The sequence below is a fragment of the Alosa alosa genome, chromosome 17, assembly GCF_017589495.1.
Source record: "Alosa alosa isolate M-15738 ecotype Scorff River chromosome 17, AALO_Geno_1.1, whole genome shotgun sequence".
Taxonomy (NCBI): Eukaryota; Metazoa; Chordata; class Actinopteri; order Clupeiformes; family Clupeidae; genus Alosa; species Alosa alosa.
Window position 1 is genome coordinate 16299193 of NC_063205.1, and position 24324 is coordinate 16323516.

The following is a 24324-nucleotide window of genomic DNA, read 5'->3' on the forward strand; positions in this document are numbered from 1 at the left end:
TAGAACAGTTATAGGAAAATGTAAACTTCCCATACATCTGATAAAAAAGATTTCTGACTTATTTAGTGATCAGTACAATGTAGCATACATTTGTTTCAACATATACTGGCATGTTATAAAAGTGAGTAACATAAATGAAACTTTTATACGAAAAAAAATAATGGTAATACAAAATGTAATGTCATATCATATACATTGGGTTGTTTCATTACTTGTAGCCATGATCTCATTAAACTTTAAACAATCCTGACTCGTTTACATAAACCTATAGCACCAAACCAACAAAAAGTAAACAAAACAACCAAACTTTAAATAGATAATAACCTGGAGCAAATTAGTGAGTGGTATAGTGCTGAATATTTGAATATAGAAAATACTTCTTTGTTTTTCAACTGGCTCTATCACAATTGTACATTCATTTCTGATAATCAGTGCTACATGAATCACGACTCAAAAGTAGGCGAATGTTTTGACCCCTTGGATAAGTAGCCTGTCATACTTGCCTTGGATTGTACAGTAGAAGACAGAGAGCTCCAATGCCCCTTTCTGGATTGACCAATAATATAATTAATGGTTCTGGACATAAAAGGGTGGTGTATAGCTCCATAGTGTAATGCTATCTTAGTATAGGCTAATGTGATTTTAGTGGTTAGAGTATGAAGGCTAGCCTACATACAAAAATACATGGACATATTGTATATGAAATATAAAACATATAGATATGATGCAACAATATATTAGTAACCTAGTGCAGGCTGGCCTGTTCAGATTTCTCACTTGTCCATCATTTTGAACACTATTGTTTGGTACAAAGGTGACCTGATGCACCTAAAATACCCCCAACACACACACATAAAAAAAATGAAACCAATATAACAATTCCCATAAGGATTTTCTGATTCACTGTGGATAGAGTTGAAACGACCAACACTGAGCGCTGCTTTCCTCATCTCTCAACCTCATGATCACTGACGCTGCGAGCCACTGACGAAGATGACCGCTGTGGCACTGGGGGTTTGACTGTCCTCCTCCCCAACCTGTTCAGTTGTCTGTAAATGGACCCGAACACAGTTGTTGTGCCCCGAGCAAACAGTGAGGTCCACCTTGCAACCTCTACCATACACCTCACTGAGCTTGACAGGAACTGTGCAAAAAGTGTGGTGTAGTGGGCAAGAAGCAACAGACTGCGGCCCAGTTGCCTGCCGTAGTTGACGATCAGATTGACCCTGACGTCAAGTCCCTTAGCTCTTTGTTGTACCATGCTGAAACACCACGGCGTGAATGACCATAAGTGTTTGAATTTTCATTCATCTATTGAGATCATGCTTAGACAATGCTGCAAAGCCACTCTACCACAACACTGAACCACACACTCTCAGGATCACTGTCGTGTCGTGTCGAGTATTGGAATTTGCATACGGCCCCTTGCTGTTGCCCAGCACGGTGTAGTCCAATCGTTGCTCAGTAAGTTTTGTTTCCGGGATGTTTGGTGATGTGGCTTAGCTTGGAAATTCAGGAGACGGATTTTGTGAAATAAAAAAAGCAACCTGTCGACGGAGAACTCACACAGGTAAGTGTAACGATATTAACAAGCAATTACTTCCCATTCTCTGACCAGGCGCAACATATAGCTGTCACACACAAACACTGCAGCACAATAGTGTTATAATGATCCTCATTAGCTGCTGTTTACGAGACAACACATTGCGTGCACTTCTAGGGAGCTAGCTTGCTAGCTCGTAGTTCCATCAGCGAGCGAATCGCACACTGCTCATAACACTAGAACTTGCATGTGCGATTCACAGTCTTATCGATTAATTCATACCTTTACTTGGATCGATGTGATCACTGTCATATTTGGGTTGAGAAAGTAAGACATCCATCTTGCCAATCTTTACTGTTCTGTAGACCGAACCAAATGACGCAGTCGCAGTCGTACGTCCTGCTATTTCGGTTGTGTTCGGTACTGGACGAGAGTTACCGAATGTTGTGGTTTTGTCATTACATGACTGTGATTAAAGATGAGAGAGGTGGCCAGATGCAAATCACATACTCCGCGTAAACGCTCAGTATTTATTGTGAAGTGTAGGATGAATTGAATACTTTGTTTCAGATGTATTCAAGTATGAATTAATGTGCCAGAAGTTTTGTCTAAATAAAGTCTTTATGTAAAGCATGTATGTGTTTTTCATCCTGTGTATGAGAATGGACTATAGGCTACTGTGTTGTATACCTCATGTATACTGATCATGGACCTAATGACCTACAACCATTTACTACCATTCTAAACATGACTAAACATGTGGAGGATTCAAAGTCTTTATCATTTCTGTCACAGTTTGCTTTGGGTTTTGCTTTGAGCTGTTGTTCCTCCTGCTGTCAGGGTCATCATGCTCAGCCGACTGGCTCAGGGGGTGAACTCTGTCCTGCAGGAGCTCTCTGGAGAGGAACCTCCAGACGAGACCTCTCAGGTGAGATGCCCCATTTCAATGTCAATTTCAATGGGAGACAGCAGTGCCATCAATGCCAAGAAGATGGGTTCAGTGAACATGGGTTCAGTTCTACTTTCTACTACCCACAAATACCTGCTGTTGGGTTCTCTGTGCTATCATGAGTGTGCAAGTGTTGGCTAAACCAGATAGGTACACTGACACTTGAACAGATCTGAACCTGACCTAACATCGGCCTGTCGGCCGTCACACACCAAGTCCAGGTGTATTGCAAGGTCCGCTCCTATTTGGAAACTGATCAAATTGAAGATAACTTGAAGTTAAGGGGAACTATTAGCTCACCTGCTAGGAATATGCAGGACTGGGTGTCTGTATCATCACTATGTTAAGGGCAGGGTTGTGCTTTGAAAATTAATAACAGTGTTGCCTTTTCTTGTGGTCAGTCTATGAAATAACAGTAAAGGGTTCATGTCTTGTTACACTATCTACTGACAAGCTTTTAGCATCCAACCTTGTGGAAAAGGAAAACTACTCGTGCTCTTGTTATTTTCAAGCTTACTGAATGTCAACTATTCATTTACACCAATGATATGGATTCAGAGAGCACATGGCACAAATGTAAATTAGCACCAGCCACCAGCCAAAGGCTGGTAAAATATGAAAGTGGCGGGTAGATTGCAGACAGAAAATAATGATTTGCTATTGAGTGGCTGGGGAATTCTGCCATTTATTTGTCTTTGGCTGTTAGATGCTCACATTTTAAAATGTTAATTTCCTCCCCTGTGCCGCATACACTACGCCACATGCTACATACACAAATCTATATCACATGCAGCACAATAGCCCATACCATGCACACCATAATTCCATTCTTGTAGCTAATTAGATAGTGACTGCGCTACACTTATCATTTATATTGATTACATTGGTTTCAGTCAGAAAAACTTGCCTTATGTGATAATTTATTAATATACTGTATGCGCCTCCTGGGATTTTGGCCCATGTCTGCACTATATAGCCTACTTAGAGCAGAGAGAGGAAATGAAGAGTTTTTTCCCTGATCTTATTTCCTCCCCATCCTCCAGGAGGGCGGCCTGGTCCCCCAGCCCCTGCCTGATGGTGGTGATGAGGAGGCGGCCCCGCTCGGGGAGCTCGGGGCCCCGGCTGACGAAACCCTGGAGAGGCTGGCCCAGACGGAGCAGCTGGTGGTCCAGCTGAAGGAGCTGATTAGGGAGAAGGACAACCAGCTGGCCAGCACCGAGAGGCGGCTTAAGGTGAGAGGGCAGCTGGATTGTAGCGGGTAAGGGGAGAGCAGAGAGACTGTTGATGAGATCAAAGTTTTTCTCTCTCTCTCTCTTTCTTTCTCTCTCTTGTAATTCTCTTCATGGTACAACCTCAATTTGGCAGGATTTAACATGGGTGTGTGTAAAGAGGTGCTGCAAGTTGCATGTTTGGGTCCAGGGAGGGAGGAAGGGAGAAAGACTCTGTTAATAAAAGTTGTTGTTGCCTTTATTTGAATGTAGTTCATAGGAGTGGTGAGCATTATTGTTGGTACCAGAGTTACACATATCAGAATTATCCTTGCAAACAGCCAGCAGGAAAGCAATTCTAACTGTGTGTGTCTGTGTCTGTGTGTGTTTTCTGTACATTGCTGCATATTTCCAGGAGGAAAAAGAAGCAGGGGATGCACGTTTCACAAAGCTCAAGCTTCAGGCCAAAGCCAAGATGGCTGCTCTGAACAAACAGATAGGCGAGCTGAAAGGACAGGAGGGGCTCAATGTCAGTCAGGTAAAACTCTAACTATAAGTACTTGTGTTTCTAGATTACAGTCCCATTCTACATTCTCTGTAGTAGGCAAAACATGTTTTTACTACATTAATGCGTTGTTTCCCAGAAAGTAAGGTCTTGATAAGGAAACAAAACATAATCCATGGCTTGTTAAACTGTGAATAATCAATGTAATAATAATGAATGGAATATTAGATAAGATTCAACGTCATTGCTATTGTGTGGAGCACAGGCACATAGCCAATTAATTGCTGTATTTGATCTCTATATCTATCTGTATCTCTCTCTCTCTCTCTCTCTCCCTCACACACACACTCTCTCCCTTCATCTCTTTCTACACATACATTATGTATATATAAATACTTAATAGTAATATTTTTTTTTTTTTACTGATAGACAAGCAGATTAGCAAGAAGTGAGAAGAAATGCTTTATCTCAGGGCTTTTGTTTGGCTGTTCTGTCTAACGAAGACAAACCCCTCTATTTATAGTCCCTGCTGTGCTCAGACTAACACCATTCACAGTCAATGCCTGGAGATGCAGCACGCTCTCCACAGCTCCTCCCCACTCATTTAATCAAGCTATCGTCCGCTGACCTTCACAATTCGTCCAACTTTGTGTTTGTGTTCCCAGAGCTCGGAGGGCTCCTTTACAGTGGCGCCGGGCGTGGAGGAAGAGCTCCAACAGCTCCGAGCCAAACTCCAGGAGGAGGAGTCGGCTTCCAGGGCCCTGCAGGAGCGACTTGGCACGGCTGAGCAGCTCCTGAATGAAAAGGAACAGGGTCTCGCCGAACAGGTTTGCCTTGCCTTGTCACACACTGCCACAGATGTTGTTGTCACACACACGTCATCACACCCACACAGAACAGGGTGTGTATAAATAAAAACAATTACTGTAATGAATGGCTAGACATGTGTGTGCTTCAAAAAACCTACTGCATAGTTTGGGATCAGACGTAGTCTTAACCCTGTGTTCTGAACATCCACTTAGTCACTACATAGTGCTCTATGTAGTGACTTAGTGGGAATTCGTAGCACAGGGTTTGTCTTTGACATATATATTTGACACGTTCTAAGGTCATTCAAATTAGTGCACAGTACAGTGGTGAAGATTTGTTTACTTGGTCATGTGGTCAATGTTACTTTTTTTTAAAGTCCTCACAGTCCTCTGTCTGTCCAGTCAGTGTGTGTGTGCTCAAAAAAGAAAGAAATGTTGTCATACACAGTGGCTCAGACTGAGCCATAAATACTTCAAGCCAATTACCACTTTGCTTCAGGGGCACATAATAGAGGGGTGTACTCTTGCTGGCTGTTGAGCTCAAATGCAGACTGCATCTTTTAAATGCTCCCAGTCACAAGGCAGGCTGTATCAGCAAGAGTGCCCAAATGGCTGAATACCTCTGTGTGCAATGTCAAAAAATGACAGCTGAAATCACATGCGAGATCCACCAGTGTTTCCCATACATTGACTTATTGTGGCGGCCCACCACAATATCAACATTGACCACCCTTGATCTGCATTACTGAGGGTCGTTGTGCTGCTGTCTCTCTCAGGTGTGTCGGCTGCAGGCGGTGATCGGAGAGAAGGACGTCCGCTTTCAGGAGCAGATCCAGAAACACGAGGAGGAGCTGCTCCGAGTGTCAGCCCAGGCCCCAGCTGATATGGAGCTGCAGCAGGTAACACCAGCCTCCTCCGGGTCCTATGATGGTGCGGGCGTGGTGGAGCATTGGTAGCATTGCAGCCTGACAATCGGTTGCCCTCGTTTTGATTTCAAACCTACCGTTGCGAGTCAGTGTTGCTTTGGATATAAGTAAAATACCGGCCACTGTACATGACTTTAGAGTAATTTCCTCAGTATAAACTGCATGACGGTGTTTTATGCAAACTAAAAAAGGAAAGACAAAACCTTGTGTTGACTACATCCATGTATTAAACTTAGTGCCCAGTAGCCCAGTGAATGAATCAAATCAGTGTTTTAATCAGAAAGAAGATTGAAGAAAAGATGCATTCTCATGTATTAGCCCGTCCCTGTTTATAGCTGGCTCCAAAGGGACATTTTGACAGAGCGCTGTCACTATTGTCAAGTACGTAGGTAACTAGGTTTGATACGACATATACCGTGTTTTAAGCTGGGTGATGTGACTGCTATCTCCCTTTGCTACATACATAAATCATTGTGAGGCTGTATGTGTTAATATACCTTATCAGATAGATTGTGTGCAAGTTGGCCATAAGTTATAAGTTAGGCAAACACAGAGTTTATAACTATATCTCAACAGGCACTGCGTTCATCGCAGCGACGGGTGGAGGAGCTGGAGGAGTCGCTACATTCACGCCAGCAGGTTCTGGAGATGCTGCAACAGGAGCTCAACAGTGCTGATCAACAGAAACAGGTACACACACCACCATTCACATCAACACTCAAACATGGACACAGATGTACGAATAGGTGGATAGTAGGTTTTAGGTTGGCGTCTGCGCCTTATGTTGAAGTCTGTGTATGTGAAGGTGTTTTGCCTGGTGTCCAACAGATGATGTAGATACGTGGAAAGGAGGAAACAGGACTCAGGGGCTCAAAAGTGTTGTATTAAATTTTAAGCCAAATAGGTGGATATTAATAAAATGATCAGTAAAACGTAAAACCTTTATCAATGCCTTATTTTCTACCTTTTATTGAAACTATGAATGTGGCAGTTGCAGCTGTTCAGCTTTAAGCTTTTTGTGTTGACACTTCAGCATTCATGAAGAAAGGTTATTGCTGTCGGCAATGGTAAAAGTATGTCACCCACACACAACAGCAAAGACCATAGGGCTGGGCGATATGGACCAAAACTGATATCCCGATATTTTGGGGCTGATTGGCGATATACGATATTGATATTTCAAACAGAAAGAGCGAAGTGCTTGGTATATTCACTCAACACAACAATTATGACAACACAGCCAGTTTTAATTATATTCATTTCAGACTGCTCTAACAGAGCTGTGCAAAAAAGTGTAAACAATAACATAGGCCTACAATAGGCATAGGCTACAGTTGCTCTGATAAAGCTGTGCAAATAACAAAAGACCAAAAGTTGACCCTGACTGACAACGCAGGCCTACATTGTACTGCACAATGCAATAGGCCATTTTGGGCACAACAATATTGAAAAAACCTGCAGTTTTGTCACACAATGCAGTTTTTTTACCTGTAAGGGTTTGATAGGGCCTAGATGACAAGCAAATGTAGACTATGATGGCCTAGACATGTTGCTATCAACAACAAAAATAGTTTTAAACAATTAGGCTACTTAAACAACGTAACTGAGTCACTCATCAAGAGTGTGATAGACGCTACCGCCGTTTTGTATCGTTCATTTTGCATGTTTCTATTCGTAAGAAAAATCACTCACGACGCGATTGAATGGGGTTTCAGGAATCATAAAAATGATGCCCTAACTGCTCCGCGAAGTCGGCGTGCATATCCTCTTAATAAAATCAGCGTGTCGCTTGTCTCCCTGAGGACTAGATCTGCTACCGCTAAACGCAAAGCATTCATCGGTGTATTTAAATTAGCTAGGCTATGTACCAAAAATGACATTTTACCGTGAGTCGAAGAGCTGTAAACAGTGTTGTAACTTAAATCTGCGTGTACAAAACCGCTTGGAGCTCCAGTGGAATTTTGATTTCACAACGAGAATTCTCGGTCTAGCCGTTGATGTGCCCGGCCGAATAGGCATCAGCACCAACCTCTGATCAAGGTAAACAAAATCTGAGTCAGTGTCCGTCATGTTTGAAAGTTTGTAGTGCTGCGAGGGAGAACGTGCACACGCAAGGGGCGCAGTTGAGCAGAGCTGCGGCTATCTGAATGGTCTGAACACAGAAGAGCAAGTGGCTTTGATAAAATGGCCCATTATTTGACATAATACCGGTATTACGATATTGTCTCAACTACATATCGTTTTCAAAAATATATCGGTCGTAGTCGTAATACCGATATATCGCCCAGCCCTAAAAGACCACCTAAATGCCAAATTACACCTGATAATTGAAGTCCTAAAGCACACAATGTCTTACCATACATTCACCATGAAAAAAGTCTCAATTAAAAACTACACAGGATTCACGGCATCCAACATTCATCAGCAGCTTTTGCTCAGTTAAAAAATGAAGCAGGGCAGAAGTCCTTACGCTTTACGCCCTAGTTGCTTTAGTAGATAATAGCATTCACTGAGTGAATAGGTGCCCAAAAGTTTTGGCAGCTGCTTCAGTTTGTGTGGTGGCGATTTACATTGTTTCTAGATTATTGTGCAGTGATCAAATGCAGTACAAGTGAGCTGAAATCACATGTTTTCTTGTGTTAAGTGCATTTCACAAGTGCATTTCTTCAATATACATGTGAGACAAGAAAAAAGGATCCAAAAATACCGAAGCAGCAAAGTTTGTGAAACACAAAATGTGTGTCCCCGCCAAAACTTTTGGCCACGACTGTAAATTAGTTTATTGTCCCCAAAGGGGAAATTTTCAGTTTCAGTTTCACAGTCGCAACTTCATACATTACCGTCTCACAGTACAGATAACATATTAAATGACATACAGTGTAGACACATTGATACATAGCACCACAGGCACGTCACACAGATGCATAGCACAATAGACCCTTTCAACAATAAAAACAAAAACAATGCTTGAACATTTTATTTGGTTCCCAATCTACTTCCTCTGCATTAAGATAACATATGGAATGTTAAAACGGAAGCCTTGTGGGGCCAACTATGATGCTGAATGGAACTCTCTTGAAAGGGTCTATAGGTGATGTCCCTGTGGGGTGTGCATCTGTAGTGTCTGTATGGTGCTATGCATCTGTAGCATTTAAAGAAATTCTTTTTTTTTCCTGTCCACCGTGTCCAGATCCTGACTGCACAGTTCCGTCAGATGGAGCAGGAGCTGGCCGACGTGTGCAGGCAGAGGGAGGAGGAGAGGCAGCAGTGGACCCAGCATGTGGCCCAGATGCAGGTTGACCTGGGCGCCTTGAGGGCCGGCCTGGAGGCCTCCGAGAGGCAGAGGGAGGAGGCCGCGGCGCATCAGGAGACCGAGGCCCAGCAGCGGGCTGCGGAGATGGAGGAGCTCCGGGCACAGCTGGCCGCCGCAGGAACGGAGAGGGAAAATAACAACGGTTTCAAGGGCGAGCTGGTTGCGTTGCGAGCCAGTTTGGAGTTCGCGCTGGGCGAGCGGGAGGAGGTGATGAGAACGATGGAAGAGCACGCAGAGGCGAGAGATGCGGAGCTGGTTATGCTCCGCGAGCGGCTGGCTGTGGCGGAGACGGAGAAGGAGGAAAGGGTGAGGAGAGAAGGCGAGGAGGTGCAGAGGCTTGAGGTCGAGCTGGCTGCCCTCAGAAAGAGCCTGGAGGCAGGGAAGGAGACGCAGGGTGAAGGAGTCCAGCTCAAGGACACCCTGGGACAGCTGTGGAGGCGGCTGCACTCTCTGACCGCGGGGCCTGTGGAGGGGCTGGTGGAGGAAGACGAGGGGGCAGCGGCAGCATCATCCATCCCCAGCGACCCCGCTGAGTGTCTGGCTGCCCTTCAGGCTCTGGAGGCCATGATGCAGCGTCTGAGATCAGAGCGGGAGGAGAGAGAGGCACAGCTGGACCAGGTCACAGTCAGCATGGCCTCTCTCAGAGGTACAGTTATTGATTAAACTTACACAAGGATTTTAGGGGCTGTACTAAACAGCTTGCCAAGTTTACACAGGCCTAGGCTTTCATTACATTTACATATTATTGCTTTTGTCCCAAAGTGACTTAAAAAGAATAGAGATCAAGGTACAATGCGAATAGGCTTTTTATATTTAATGTATAACATCCCTTTTTTTATGTGTGCATGGTTTCATATTTGAACATACATTTTATACTGAAATTAAATGGTTTTACAGAGCATTTAGTCTGACAACTTTATTCTCAGTAACAGTGAGTGTCATTTATTTCATGGAGAGTTTTGTCTTTCAGGACAACTGGATAAAAACACAACTGAAAGGGAAGAAGCAATTGCCAGGATACAGGAACTGGAACAACAAATAAACAATCAGGTTAGTTTAGTTTTTGTCTTTTATTTTCAAAAACATAGTGAATTTTAAAATGGGGTCATGGAGCTTTATAAAATAGTGATATAGTCATGAAAAAATAGCATAATTGTAAATAATGTAAATTACTTTATATAATTTTACTTGTATATAATATGTAATAATGTGAATTACTTTATAATATAACATTTATATAATATGCAATGTTATTTAGGATTAATGTAGTGCATGCTATTCAATATACAATATATTTCCCACAGTTTCATAAGAGACAAAGGTTTGCAAATTATCTGGCCATAAGGGTGTCAGAAGAAATGCAGACTCACTAGTATGCCATCAAGAGGCATGCCCTGCATGTCATGGGCACTGGAGCAATCTCTTGCCCTGACCCAGTTTGGTCAGTGAGATGGGGAACGACTATATAACAACAGCAGACAGACAGAGACAGTCAGACAGACACAGGTCGAAGTTAATACACAGACAGACCAGAGCTCCTCCTTGGGTCATTTCAGTTTTAATCCACTCTTCTCTGACAGCAGCATGTGTGCAGCATTGACCTTCATGCTAGAGCTTAAACATATTGTGACAGCTAGCACAATAAGCAGCAGTACTTTCACTAAATGTAGTTATTAAAGCTCTCAGCATTGCACTGGCACTTTCATGGTGTGTGTTTTTTTTTTATTTTATTTATACGCTGTGCAGCCATTAGACGTACAAATCCTCGTGTGAATGAATTCTCTCTCCCAGGTCACCGGTGAGTCAGCAAGAGGGCATGTTACTGACCAGTCCCAGGAGGATTTGATGAGGGCGGACACAGGTGACCTATCATACAGTTCTTTGTTTGCTTTTGTTGCTGAGAATACTAAGCAGAGCACAGCAAAGCAAAAGGACTTTGACCTGCTGCTGCTCCCCTTACATGCACTAAATTTTTTATCGATTTGCTCAGCCCTAACTGTAGGCTCAGCTTAAAATTAAATTATTTGTAAATTCAATTTTTGTTGACACACCCTCTATGTGAATGTGTTTAAACCTGAAAGACCGGTGATTTTGCCAGTCCTGTGTAACTAAAACGTTAAGACCTCGAACTAAATTTAGCACATTCCAAAAATATAAAAAAAAAATAAAAAAAATCTGTACCATGTTAATTCGAAGTTCCACATCCTTCAAATATACAGTCACCGCTGAATTATTAAACTAACACTGTTTTTCTCTCTTAATCCCAGGTACAGCAGAAGGACAAGTTGAGGTTAACAGTCTGCAATCAAACATCTTGGCCTTGGAGCAGCAGCTGCAAGAGAAAGAGAATGAACTTGTTTTCCTCAAGGAGCAGCTTGCCATCTCAAGTCAGCAAATAATCGAATGCCAAGAGCCTGGTAACGACCAGAGCAATGAGGCCACCTCTCTAATGCAAGACAGCACTGGAGCCCTGCCAGACCTCCTAGACGACACAACAGAGGAGGAAACAACTCTTGTGGCAGACGAGTCATCCATTATGTACACCTCTGCTGATAATGAGAGCAGTCCTGAACTCATTCAGCCTCCGACTGAATCCCCGGGAGAGTCCAAAGGTGCTTCCTCAGATGAGATGGTCACTAGCAGTGACTCTGAAGTGGCCCACAGCAGCTGGACCCTCTTGGAGGCTGTCAACCAGGAAGGTGGTCAGGACTGGCCTTCTGTAATGCAAGACCTAAGCCAGCTGCATATGCAGTCTTGGGAGGAAACTGCTGAGCAGGATAGGTCCACTTCCTCCATAGTGCAGGTGGAGTCATCCTCAGTTATCATCCGAGAGACAGTACAGGTTAACGTAAGCCAGCAGATGGCCTCCCTTGTGGATGTAGAGTCTAGTCCGAGCCAAGCTTTTGCTCAAGTCTTGGCAGATGAGCTCCAGAAGAAGTACAGTGAACTGCTGGCTGAGCTGGAGAGACTAAGAGCTTCAGCTTCTCAAACTGAAGAAAAGGCCCAGGGGCTTGAAGAGCAGCTCCAGTCTGTCACTATCAGCAGGGAAGAGGCAGAGACCAGGGCTCTAAGCTATGAGGAGGAACTGAGGGTTGTTAAGGCTGAGATGGACATGCTGGCTCAGCAGAGGGATGCAGTGAAGGTCCTGGAAGAGCAGCTGGCCAGTTTGGAGTCGGACTCTCAAACCAAAGAGCAGAAGATCCTTGGTCTGCAGGCAGACTTGGAACAGGCTCAGTGTTCGCTTGCTGAGCAAGAGGACCAGGCTAGGATGCTTAGTGCCCAGCTGGAGGACAAGGAGCTCAGCGCTGCTGAGCTGGAGAGGAAACTTGAGGAGGTGGAGGCAAGACTGTTGGAGGTCACCCAGGCTGAAGAGCTGGCAGAGACCTCCCTCTGTGAAAAAACGGCAGAGATTGAAGACCTGCAGATGCAACTGTCTGAGAAGAAACAGGAGATGATTGAGCTCAATGACAGCATAAGTGCCAAACTGCAGCAATCTGGCGAGGAGAAGTTCCAGGTCTCCAGTGAGGTCAAGAAGCTCAAACAGCAGATTTTGGAGATGGAGAGTATGTCTGCTGAGCAGAGGAAAACAGAAGGCAAGGAGGATGTTACCCATGACAGTGAAGAGCTTGCAGGCTTGCGAAAAGAGAAAGAGGGCTTGTTACAGCAGGTGTCTACTATGAAAAAGGACGGAGACTTGATTAAAAGGAAACTTCAGGCAGCTCTGGTGCAGCGTAAGGACCTAATGAAGAAAGTTGCTGCTTTTGAGGCGCAAGCAGAGAAAAGCAAAGAGCAAGGTGAAGTTGCAGAGGTTAAAACCTGTGGCTCTCCAACTGATGAGATCAGAGAGAAAGAGGAGGAGATACAGAGAATGAAAGTGTTACTAGAAGAAGCCAGAGAGACTAAAAGGTGCAAAGAAGAGGCACTGGAGAAGCTTGAACATCAAATGTCAGAGCAGGAGAAAGCCTTGATTGCTGTAAATGCAGAAAATCAGAGACTGGCCGAGGAGGTGAACAGTATGAGCCAAAGCAAGGGCCAAGTGCCACAAGATGAAGAAGAGAAGGCAAATCTGCAAATCAAAATAGGGTCCCTAGAATCTGAGCTTGAAAGGCTTCAGAAGAAGCTTCAGGATGCTGAGGAGGCACGCAAGGACACCATCCGCAAAGCTAAAGAGAAAGATCGCCACCACCGTGAGCAGCTGAAACAACAGAGAGAAGACCACAGCGCCTTTTTGGAGCGCTTTGAGGCTCAGAGTGGACAGTTGGATGACTTGCTCAATCGACTGAAGGAGCTGGAGGACCTGCAGATGCTGAGAGTGGATGAGGAGGCAGCACCGCAGAAAGTTCAAGCTGAACCTCTGGTCGAAAAGTCAGAGAAATCAGTTTCCAGCGATTGGGCCCAGGAAGACTGGGTGGACTTTGCTGCTCCTGAGACAGAGGCACAGCAGAAAGAAGCAGAGGACCAGACATCATCTTTAACACCAGCTTCAATACCAACACCAGCAGTGAAAAGCAGTGAAAATGAGGCTACCTTCAAAGCTCTCAGGGAGGAAATTGAAGCTGAGCAGGCTTCCCGTGTGGAGCTAGAGGGCTGCTTGAAGGAGACCCAGAATTCTCTGTCACTCAGAGAGGCTGAGATTCTTGAGCTAGGTAAAGAGCTACAGACGCTGAAAGAAAAGGACAAGCAGATTGATATGCTTTGTAATGAATTGGAAGTCCTAAGGGAAAAATGTGTCCAGGCTGAGGCACATGCGGAAATGCTGAAAAAGGAAGTTGAAGAGGTCACGACGGCGGCCAAGGCGAGCTTCTCCGACTCGGCTGCTCCCTTGGCCTTGCTGCAGGCTGAGGCGGAAGAGTTCAAGCAATTCTTAAATGACAAGAATGATGAGATCATGAATCTAAGCCAGCAGTTGTCTGACCAGAACAGTCTACTTCAGAAGATGCAAGAGACTGTGTCTGAGAAGGACCAGCTCATTAACTCTCTCAAGGAAAATTTGACGGCAGAACAGGAGAAGAGTCAGCGGCTCGAGGCCGAGGTCCCCTTGAGGCAGGAGGAGGAGAAGGGCAGCAATGCTAAACTCCAACAGCTGCAGCGAAAGCTTCAAGCCGCTCTCATTTCTCGAAAGGAAGTTTTGAAAGAGAACTCAACACTAAAGGAAGAGCATGCTGCTGCGGAGAAGACTGTGGTGGAGCTACAGAAGAAACTTGAGGATGGAGAGGCAGAGCTTAGCAAACTGAGAGCGGAAAGGGAGAGGCTGATCGAGGAAGTGGATCGAAGCCTAGTTGAGAACCAGAGCCTGGGAGCTTCCTGTGAAAGCCTCAAGTTAGCCATGGATAGCTTGCTGAGTGAGAAGGAAGCTTCTAGACAGCAGGCTGAATTCGTTAAAGAGGAAACTGCACAAGCATCCCGCGAATGGGAGGAAAAGGTGCAAGGCATGAAAGATGAGTATGAAACTCTGTTGAAATCCTATGAGAACGTCAGCGATGAGGCAGAGCGAGTGAGACGAGTTCTTGAAGCTGCTCGTCAGGAGAGGCAGGAGTTGGCTGCCAAGGCCCGTGCCCATGAAAGTGCCCGACAAGAAGCTGAGAAAATGGCTGAGGAAGCACAGAAGGAGGTAAATGCTGTTAAGGACAAGATGAGGAAGTTTGCAAAGACCAAACAGCAGAAGATTTTGGAATTAGAGGAGGAGAATGAACGGCTCAGGGAACAAGATGAAAGGGGTGGGATTAGAAGGGACGACAGGGAGTTGAAGAAGGAACTCCAGAGAGTTAAGGAGGAGTTGGAAACACTCAAAGCTGAGTTGGACTCTACCAAGACTCAGCGAGACTCTTTGGAACAGCAGACAGTAGAGCTGATGCAGCAGTTGAGTGAAGAGAAGGAGAGGGTGATGTCAGAGATATCATCCTCAAGCACAAGCGTTCCAGTGGAGGAGGTGGTAGTGGCACAGGCAAGTGTAGTGCTGACTGAAATGAACCAGGATGTACCTGATAGTCCACCACAGTCTACCACAGATGTTGATGATCAGAAGGAGTTACCACCACAATCTGAATCATCTATGGAGTCTGGACCAGAACCAGTGGAGTCAGCAGAGGAGACACCAAAGATTGAGGCAATTGAAGATGCTCAGGACCAAACCCAGGACAGTATGAGGGAGGTGGAGACCTCGCTCCAAACAGCACCGGATACAGTGAAGGAGCTTGAGGCTGCCCTGGAGGCAGAAAAGCAGTCAAGGGCAGAACGAGAGGCTGAGATTACTTCTCAGCTAACCTCTCTAGAACAGCAATTAGCAGAAGCCAAAGGGAAAGAAGATGTCCTCAAAGAGGAGATTTCAAAGAGGGAAGAGCAGCTGAAAGAGCTTCACACTACCCTGGAAGCTGAGAAGGATGACCTGGAAGAGCGCCTGATGAACCAGCTCGCCCAACTCAACGGCAGCATCGCTGGCTACCAGCAAGAGGCAGCCGACAGTAGAGACCGCTTAGCAGACTTCCAGCGAGAGGTTGAGAGGCTGGAGCATGAACGAGCAGAACTGGAAGCGCTGGCGGAGAGTGAGAAAGATCGATCATGCCGGTTAGAGGAGGACAAACGTCAGGCACAGAGGGAGAGAGCCGAGGCAGAGGCCGAGTCAGGGAAACAAAGGGAGCTAGAGCAGAAGCTGAAGTCTGCCCAGAGGGTTAAGGAGGGAAGCCAGAGCCGAGCCAAACAGCTAGAGGAGCTCTTGAGAGAGAAGCAGCTAGAGGTTCGCCAGATGCAGAAGGATTGCATACAGTATCAGGAGAGGATCAGCGAGCTTGGCAAGGAGACCAAAGCTCTGCTGCTGAACAGAGATGAGATCAAAGCGGAACTGGAGGCTTCTCGCCAGGAGACCACAAAGGCACTCGAGGAGAAGGCCAAGACCGAGCAGGAGCTGTCTGAATACAAAGGGGAGTTGGAGGAGACTCAGAAAGCAGCCAGTCTGGCACAAGCAGAGAGTGCAGCCTTAAAAGAGACGGCGCTTAAGCGGGAGGCTGAAATCAAAGCTGAAGCTGAGGAAACTCTCGATGAGGTGAGGTACCGCCTGGGAGCGGAGATGAAACACCTCGAGCTCCGACTGGAAGAGTCATACCGCGAGCGAGAAAGGGACGAAGATGTGATACAGGAGGTTCGACAAGTTGCTGACGTCTCCAAGAGAGAGGCCCAGGGAATGAAGGCCAGACTGGACGAGTCTCTGGCACGGCTGGCTGCATTCTCACGTTCCATGTCCTCTCTGCAAGATGATCGTGATAGAGTGCTGGATGAGGCCCGGCAGTGGGAGAACCGCTTCCACAGCGCCCTCCAGGGGAAGGAGGCAGAAGTGCAGACGGCAGAGAAAAAAGTGAATGATCTCAGCGAGCAACTGCTGAAGGAAACCTCACAAAAGGAAGAGCTGCAGCTGTCACTAGAAAGGTTAGCATTGTCTGGATAACCCACAATTACATAGCATTTTGACTTCCCATTCCATATCTATCTATAATCAATGTATTATTTCTTGTTTAATGTTGAATTGTGTGTTTCATTTAGACTGCAGAATGCAGAAGCAGAGTGGCAGGCCAGATGGGATGAAGTGGAAAAGAAGCACGGTGACATTGTGGCCACTCTGGAGAAGGAGAGGGGGGACCTGAAGGAGTCCCTTACCCAGGCTGAGAGCTCCCTGGCCCAGGCACGCTCCCAGCTGACCACCCTGGAAACTGAGGTGGAGGGGCAGCACCACAGGACGAGTGCTCTGGAGGAGGCTGTGGGGAAGCTGCAGGGAGAACTCAACGAGGCCAGGGCACAGCTGAGGGAAAGAGAGGCAGAGGAGAGGAGGCTGGGCCTGAGTCTGGAGCAGCTGGAGACTGATCTAAGGTCCTCCAAGAACCTGACTGAGTCACTGCAGGCTGAACTGAGTGAGAAGGAGAAGCGAGAAGTTGAGCTTTTAGGAGAAAAAGAGCAGGCCGTGACAGTGGTAAGTAAATCACAGACACATTTTGTTTGTGGTCATACATAACATTGAACAATTGAGAAAATATGTTTAATGGGCTAGTGATTGCTCACAGTTGTTATTAGAAGGACCAACTGTATACAAGGGCAAGTAAAATACTTCCTAGTATACAATTGAACTGATACATTTTGATGTCAAACGGATGTATGATTAAACCTTGTCCATTTGAGTTTCTGACTTTATGATGAACAAAAGATACTTTTTGTTACCTTTCCACTGCCACAGAACCTGCTTGCTTTTTTTAAATGGTTATCATGGTAAACAGTTTTTTTTACTCATGTTGTACCCCAGGCTGTGGAGGAGGCCCGGCGGGAAGCAGACATGAGAGCAGAAACAGCAGAGAAGGAGGTGGAAGTGAGGAGAGAGGAGGTGCGAGATCTGGAGGAGAAGCTCCACAGAACTGAAGAGGACGGCAAACACAGCAAAGCTCGTCTAGAGGCCTTCACCAAGGCCATGGGTTCCCTGCAGGATGACAGGGACCGTGTGCTCAGCCAATACAAACAGTTGGAGGAGCGCCATCTGCAGGTATGGAGGGTTTATTAAAGCACTACATACACTTCAGTAGTCTCCTGGTTTGGTTTGTTTGACACCTTAAATATTTCATGATTCACAGGCAGGCAGCATAACATTGAAACCAAAACCCCATTACTCAGAACACACATCAGAATACAATGCTGTTTTTTAAGAAGATAATTATCTTGGGGCCTCTCTAATATTTAATGGATTATCACAGACATTGACATGCCCATTGATGATTGTGTTGACAATTATAAAACAGGCTTTTTACAGGCAGCGCTCTTGTTTACGGCCTAAACCTTCCCGCCATTATCTTACTCAGAGCCATGTACAGAGTCTCTGTACTACTGTTTTCTGTTTGATGTGAGTTTTCTGTGAACGCTTGCAAACTCTCACAAGCAGTTTGACGACGTAGCACATAAACAGGGAAGATAGACAAATGGTTACTATGGAATGTTCACACTCATTTTTTTAAATTGAACTGCTAATAACAGTTTGCCATAAATAATTGCTTAATAACAGTTTGCCATAAACGTTTGCCACTGTTTGCTGAATTTGCACCTCTGTTCTGTGCATCCACCCACAGCTCTAATCTAACCCTGTTCTACTTCCACAGGTCATGATGGAGAAGGACGGGCTCATCCAGGAGGCTGCCGGCGAGAACAACAGCTTGAAGGAGGAGATCCGCACCCTGCTGGTCCAGCGCGACGACCTCCACGCCGAGAAGGCCAAGCTGGCTGCCCAGCTCCACAGCTACCGGGACGACCTGAACCAGGTACTCAGCATGAAGGACTCCCAGCACAGGCAGCTGCTGGCCGCCCAGAAGGAGCAAATCAGTGCCCTGGAGCGGGAGAAGCAGGACCTGGAGGCTGTGGTGCGGGACCTGGGTAGCCGGGGACACCTCGCAGGGGGTGAAGTGGAGGAGGAGGGGGTGGTCGCAGTGGAGAGGGAAACTCTGAGCCGGGCGGGCGCTGAGAGGAGGCGGCAGGAGGTGCAGGACGCACCTGGCGCAGAGGTGGAGAAGCTGAGGGAGCAGCTAGAGGTGGCCAGGACCCGGGCGGAGGAGCTGGAGGAGATGCTGGCGGCGGAGCGGGAAGCACAGGGGGCCAATTCGAAGGAGCTGAATGAGCTGCGCTGGGAGGGAGGCGTGATGCGGACGGAGACCGAGACGGCCGCGGAGCGGGTGGCCGAGCTTGCCCGCGACCTGGTGGTAATCGAGCAGAAGCTTCTGGAAGAGAAGGAGGCGGCAGCCAAGCTGCGGGCAGAGAACGAGTCATTTGGCCGTGCCATGAGCTCGCTGCAGGACGCCAGGGATGGGGCGGTCAGCGAGGCCAAGGAGCTGAGGCGCAAGATGGAGGAGATGTCAAAGGGAGGGCAGAAACAACAGGCTCCCTCCAGTGGTGGCTCAAAGGGAGAGGTATGGGGGCTGAAGAACGCCCTCTCAGCCCTGCAGAACGAAAGGGAGAGACTGGTGAGAATTATTAGCATTAGCATTTTGCACATTTTTGTATAGCTTTTCTGTCTCGCAATTCAAAAACAAAAAAAAAATCAAAATTAATTTTGTATCAACAATATCTTAACAATAGCTTAATAAAACAATGTCTTCTATATATGTTAATCATTGTTTATTGTCAAATTTGTTTTGAAAACTGTGTCTCCTTTTACCTGTCCCTAAGCTGGAGCACTTGCACAAGCAGGACGCAGAGCTGGGCCTGCTACGCTCTGGGGATGTAGCCAAAGTGATCCAGGAGCTGGCCGAGGAGAGGAAGAAGGCTGGTGAGAGGGTGGAGATGATGGGCAAAGAGATGAAGGAGAAGGACGCCCAGCATGAGACGGCCAAGCGGGAACTAGAGGTGCTAAGGTATGTACAGTAAGCCATAGTGTATTTTCTGTATCTGCCATGGTTCAAATTCGCTAACAGGTTCGTCTGAATTTTCCCAGGCTACCTGCACAGCAAACACCCTGCAAAGCCCCGACAGCTCACTTTAACTGGCTCGCAGCATGCCTGCCAACCAATAAATAGCTTTAAAAAGCTGCTCTTCCTATAGTCTATCATATCATCCTAACTAGTACCTTGTGTGTTTTTATGGTCTCTCTGTTCTTTTAAATCATATGAATTTGGAAGACCAATTCCCTTCGTCACCATGTGTTACACATTTATCTTTTCCTATGCTTTCTGTCTTTTGCCCTTCCCTCCCCTGGCCCCTGTACAGTATCTGAATCTATTTCTTATTTTTGTTCTTATTTTTTATCTTCAGACTGGAGCAGGTGGACTGGCAGGCCCAGGCGGAGCTCCTGAAGCAGCAGACGCTGGTCACGCTGTCCGACCGCGACCAGCAGCTGCGCCAGCTCACGGCAATGCTGGAGGAGGCTCGGGCTCAGCAGCCCAAAGTAACACAGGAGCACTACCAGAGAGAGGTGAGGGGGCGCATACACAGCCACCCCTTACAGAAAAAAACTATAGTAATACTATAAGACTTCTATAGCAGTTCTGTGGTAGTGTATAATGCTTCTATGATGTTCTGTAACACCTCAATAATATTCTTAACCTCTATAGTGCTCCTATAGTACTTCTACAGTATGTAGTGCTTCTACAGTATGTCCCAAAATACCATAAGATTTCTATAATATCTCTAGTATTCCTATGAGGTTACTATAATATTTTGTATGTCCCCAAGATTCCTGTAGTAGTGATAAGGGAGGCAAATACACACTCATGTCTTAGAGAAGTACTGCTACACATTGATTACATTTGTTCATTTGCAGAACCGTTTTATCCAAAGTCACCCACCACACTGAATGAGCACTGATACTGTGCTTTTATCTGTGTGCTTTACATTTTACTGTATGTAAAGAACAGTAGGACCACACAGATAAGGGAGGCTTTTTACCTGTTCTCCCTATAGAGCAGGGGTGTCCAAACTATGGCCCGCGGGCCAACTGCGGCCCGCCACACACTTTAATCTGGCCCGCCGAGCATTTATTAGTTTATCATAGATCTGGCCCACCACACACTTTAATCTGGCCCGCCGAGCATTTATTAGTTTATCATAGATCTGGCCCGCCACGCACTTTAATTCGGCCTGCCGTGCATTTAATTAATTAGGTTATCATAGGCCGCTGGCTATTTTTTTTTCCAGCATAGACGACGTTGTGATTAACTTTAGGCTACTGCAAACTGCTTTACACTCTTCTTAGAGAGCGTTTACCATATCAATGTCAAAACAGCTTGTTACATCAAGATGCATAGTATCTCCATTGCAGCAGATCTAACTACGTTATGCTACTCCATTTAATTGGGAACTGGGAAGAATTGGGAAATTGATATCTCCTTTTTATAAGAAACTTTTAAAAGGAAATCGCGATGGCAACAGTAGTTCCCACTACTGACCATTTATAAACTGTGAGCCATAGGCACAGCATAGCCATAGGCTAGTGGAGCTGGCAAAAGAGTCTTAAAGTGACAGTGCACCATTTATAAATTAATTAAACAACATCAAATGAACAGTATTTCTTAAGAAATTAATTTTATAAAACAAAATTACTTTGTCATTTAAATTATACAAAACATTATATATATATATATATATATATACATTCTTTTTTTGTTGTGTGGCCCGCCGGCCAATTTTCAAAACACAATGTGGCCCTTGAGTCAAAAGGTTTGGACACCCCTGCCATAGAGCAAACCTGTGTCCCTTTGAAAATGCTCAAATTGGCTGGAGTTTACAGTTTGTCAAAACTGTGCTTGTGACTTTTCAGAAAGTGTCCAGTTTTGTGAGTGTAAAGGCACCTAGATGGTTTTGTGTTTGTGCACTGTAGGAGAACCAGGCAGACAGCGCCCCCGGAGGCCCTCAGGAGAAAAGTGAGAACTACAGGGCAGAGGTGCTGGAGCTTCAGCGCAGGTACCCAATTTTTTTACTCTGAGGTCCAAACCAGTGAGTTGGAAGCAGTTTAAAGGACCTAACACACACATAATACATGGTCTGGTTTTCATACACATGTCCTGGTCTGTGTGATATACTGCTGATTAGAATGGTAAAACTCAAGAGGTGATTGAGTAGGTGTACAGAGGACACACACACGCATACACACACACACGCACGCACACACACACACAGCCAAAGATGTGCACAAACACAAGACGTAAGCAGCAGGAGTTGCAGGAGAAGCAGCATAAAAATGTCAGTGAAATGATGGGCTTCTGTCTTTGTCAGGTTGGATGAGGAGCAGGAACAGAGGACTGTAGTGGAGGAACAGCTCATGGCTGCCCAAGATCGCCTTAAATGGTATGACCTCAACGATGCCCAATGACAATCAGTAGCCACCGTTTCAGCTTTAGTTTTGGCACTTTTCCTCTGTAGTCATATGTTGAACACAATCATATGTCTGTATCATGTCTGTATGGTGTTACCATAGAGTCCCAATGAGACAGAGAGTTTGTTCTTCTCTCAGAGTCATGCAAAGCATAGTTATTTGCAACACAATAATCTGTTGCATTCTACAATTCATTACATAATGGAATGCATTCTTTTATATGAACAAAATATCCATGAAACACGTTAACATGTACCAATATAATTAATTTCTCACTACTGTGTTCAGGTATGCACAGGGTGAATTACAGTCTGCATCAGAGACGTCTGTCCTTATTGAGCCACCAGAGGGTGCTGTTACAAGGGTGAGCATGCTTTTAATATTTCAAATACTGTGTTGTTTATCTTTGCAGACATTGTTATGATCATATAAGTCATTCCTGTACATGTTTTGTTGGTCAGCATATGAACTTCTGCATTGCTGCCATTTCTGACTGTGATGTTTGTCCTCTATTGCTGTCTTCCTCTTCTTGATCGCTCTCTTCCTTTTCTCTTTCTGTCTATTGACATTTCTTCTTCCTCTCTCATTCTTTCCCTCTTGCTCTCTCAATTTATTTGTCTTTTGTTCCATCTCATATCCCTCCATCTCTCTTTCTCTCTGGTTCTCTTTCTTTTTCACTCTCTCCCTCCTCCCTCGCCCCCCCCCCGGTCTCTCTATTTCTCTCTTTCACCCTCCTTCCTTCTCTCTATCCCCCTCTCAGAGTCGGAGCGGTGGGCCAGGACTGGTTCGGATGCTGAGGGCCAGCCTCTGCTCTCGTCAGCGCACCCCTCTGCTGGTCTCTCTGTATCTGTTGACGGTGCATGTACTGCTGCTCATGTGTGTGGGAGGCTACCTGTAAGAAAGAGAGAGAGTGCCACCTAGGGGTCAGAGAGATGAACAAACACCAGCAAGACTTCAGAAACACAAACACACACTCAAATACTGTATGTTCAGATTGAGCAAGGTGATTATGGTTATGTACAAACCTAAAGGTCATACATAATATTCCAACTCCACATAGATTTGATGTCAAACCAGTTGGAGGGTGGACTGCTAACATTCAGAGCCTTTAAAAATGGCTGAATTCAGGTTTTAATGTGTAAGCCTAAGACCAAATTACCATTGTAGATGCATACATAAATGTATACAATATATGGAAGAATAAAGATGAGCAGCGCAGCTGTGCACTACCTCAAAATCTATTTCCTTGCCTGTGTTTGGGCACTTCCATTTTATGAAGGGATATCAGTGTGAAATGGCACACCTACCATGCTTGAGTGCAAACTGTGAACACATTGTGTATGGGGTGCCTGGGATTCCAGTAAAGATGGATACTAAGCTTCAGGGTTTGTTCATCTCTCTCCTACCCACTCTACTTTCTATGTCCACAACCAGCCATCCGTTCCGGCCACACTAAAGGACACTGTCACATTTGAAAAATATAAACGAGAGATCTGTTTCTACTACATTCCCTGTAATTATGAGCAACGTTTTAAAAGTGATATTTTGTTTTCAGCTCTTTATTCCTGTAGTAAAGAGCACACAGAGTAGTTAAGGATGTGCAATGGTGTGTTTCATTCATCTTGCCCATGCAGGTAAATGAATACTGTGTCTGTGTGTGTGTGTGTGTGTAAGAGAGAGAGAGAGAGAGTGGTAAAGGGGCTGCTGTATGTACCCAGTATTTGTACTACTTTGCCAAACTTGTGCAATACTTCCATTAACTTGCTATAGATTTGTTCCTGGATTGTGCCCTTTTACTTTAACTCATCACAAAATCAACTTCTGACTCACTGATCTTCTTACCATTTAAATTTAAGAAGCTGGTATAGCTACTACCTGTAATAGGCTACTATTACAAAAACTGTACTGTTATTCATGACTTTAAAAATAATTTATTCCATGATTTGTATCTTCGCTAATAGACTGACTCCTCATGTCTCATTTAAGTGTCCCAGTACTGCTGTGTACTGTTATAGACCTGTTTGGCTGTATAAATGTAGACTGTTGTTCGGATGGTTACAGTATGTTGTTACTATCGAAGGTGGAGTTTGAAGCACAGCCCAAAGTGGGTTAATTATTTTATCTCTATCTGATATGTAAAATACACTTCTGCTTATATTTCCATTTTATTCTTCTGTCTTTAGGGCTATTTTTCAAATAAAAATATTTATGGGAATATTTAAATTGTGATTCACTTATTGTGATA

The 24324-nt window shown here is 45.2% G+C and overlaps 1 protein-coding gene across 1 annotated transcript; it reads left to right on the top strand.

Moving 5' to 3' along the window:
* The first annotated feature begins 1484 nt into the window (after window positions 1–1484).
* Window positions 1485–24302, top strand: golgb1 (golgin B1). Its single transcript, XM_048267984.1, has 20 exons — window positions 1485–1570; window positions 2384–2471; window positions 3536–3724; window positions 4116–4238; window positions 4871–5032; window positions 5791–5913; window positions 6517–6630; window positions 9131–9899; window positions 10224–10303; window positions 11045–11114; window positions 11521–16672; window positions 16787–17210; window positions 17538–17771; window positions 18379–19233; window positions 19439–19623; window positions 20021–20180; window positions 21585–21667; window positions 21980–22051; window positions 22368–22443; window positions 22840–24302. The coding sequence occupies exons 2-20, from the start codon at window positions 2391–2393 to the stop codon at window positions 22975–22977; spliced, it is 9090 nt and encodes a 3029-aa protein (XP_048123941.1). The 5' UTR covers window positions 1485–1570; window positions 2384–2390; the 3' UTR covers window positions 22978–24302.
* Window positions 24303–24324: the final 22 nt, after the last annotated feature.

What these genes read in the sequence shown, in the direction of transcription:
- golgb1 (XM_048267984.1), top strand. Translation starts at nt 2,391, where the DNA reads ATGCTCAGCCGACTGGCTCAGGGGGTGAACTCTGTCCTGCAGGAGCTC. An exon ending in AACAACAAATAAACAATCAG is followed by an intron (nt 10,304 to 11,044) that starts GTTAGTTTAGTT and finishes TCTCTCTCCCAG; the next exon opens with GTCACCGGTGAGTCAGCAAG. An exon ending in CGGGAACTAGAGGTGCTAAG is followed by an intron (nt 19,624 to 20,020) that starts GTATGTACAGTA and finishes TTTTATCTTCAG; the next exon opens with ACTGGAGCAGGTGGACTGGC.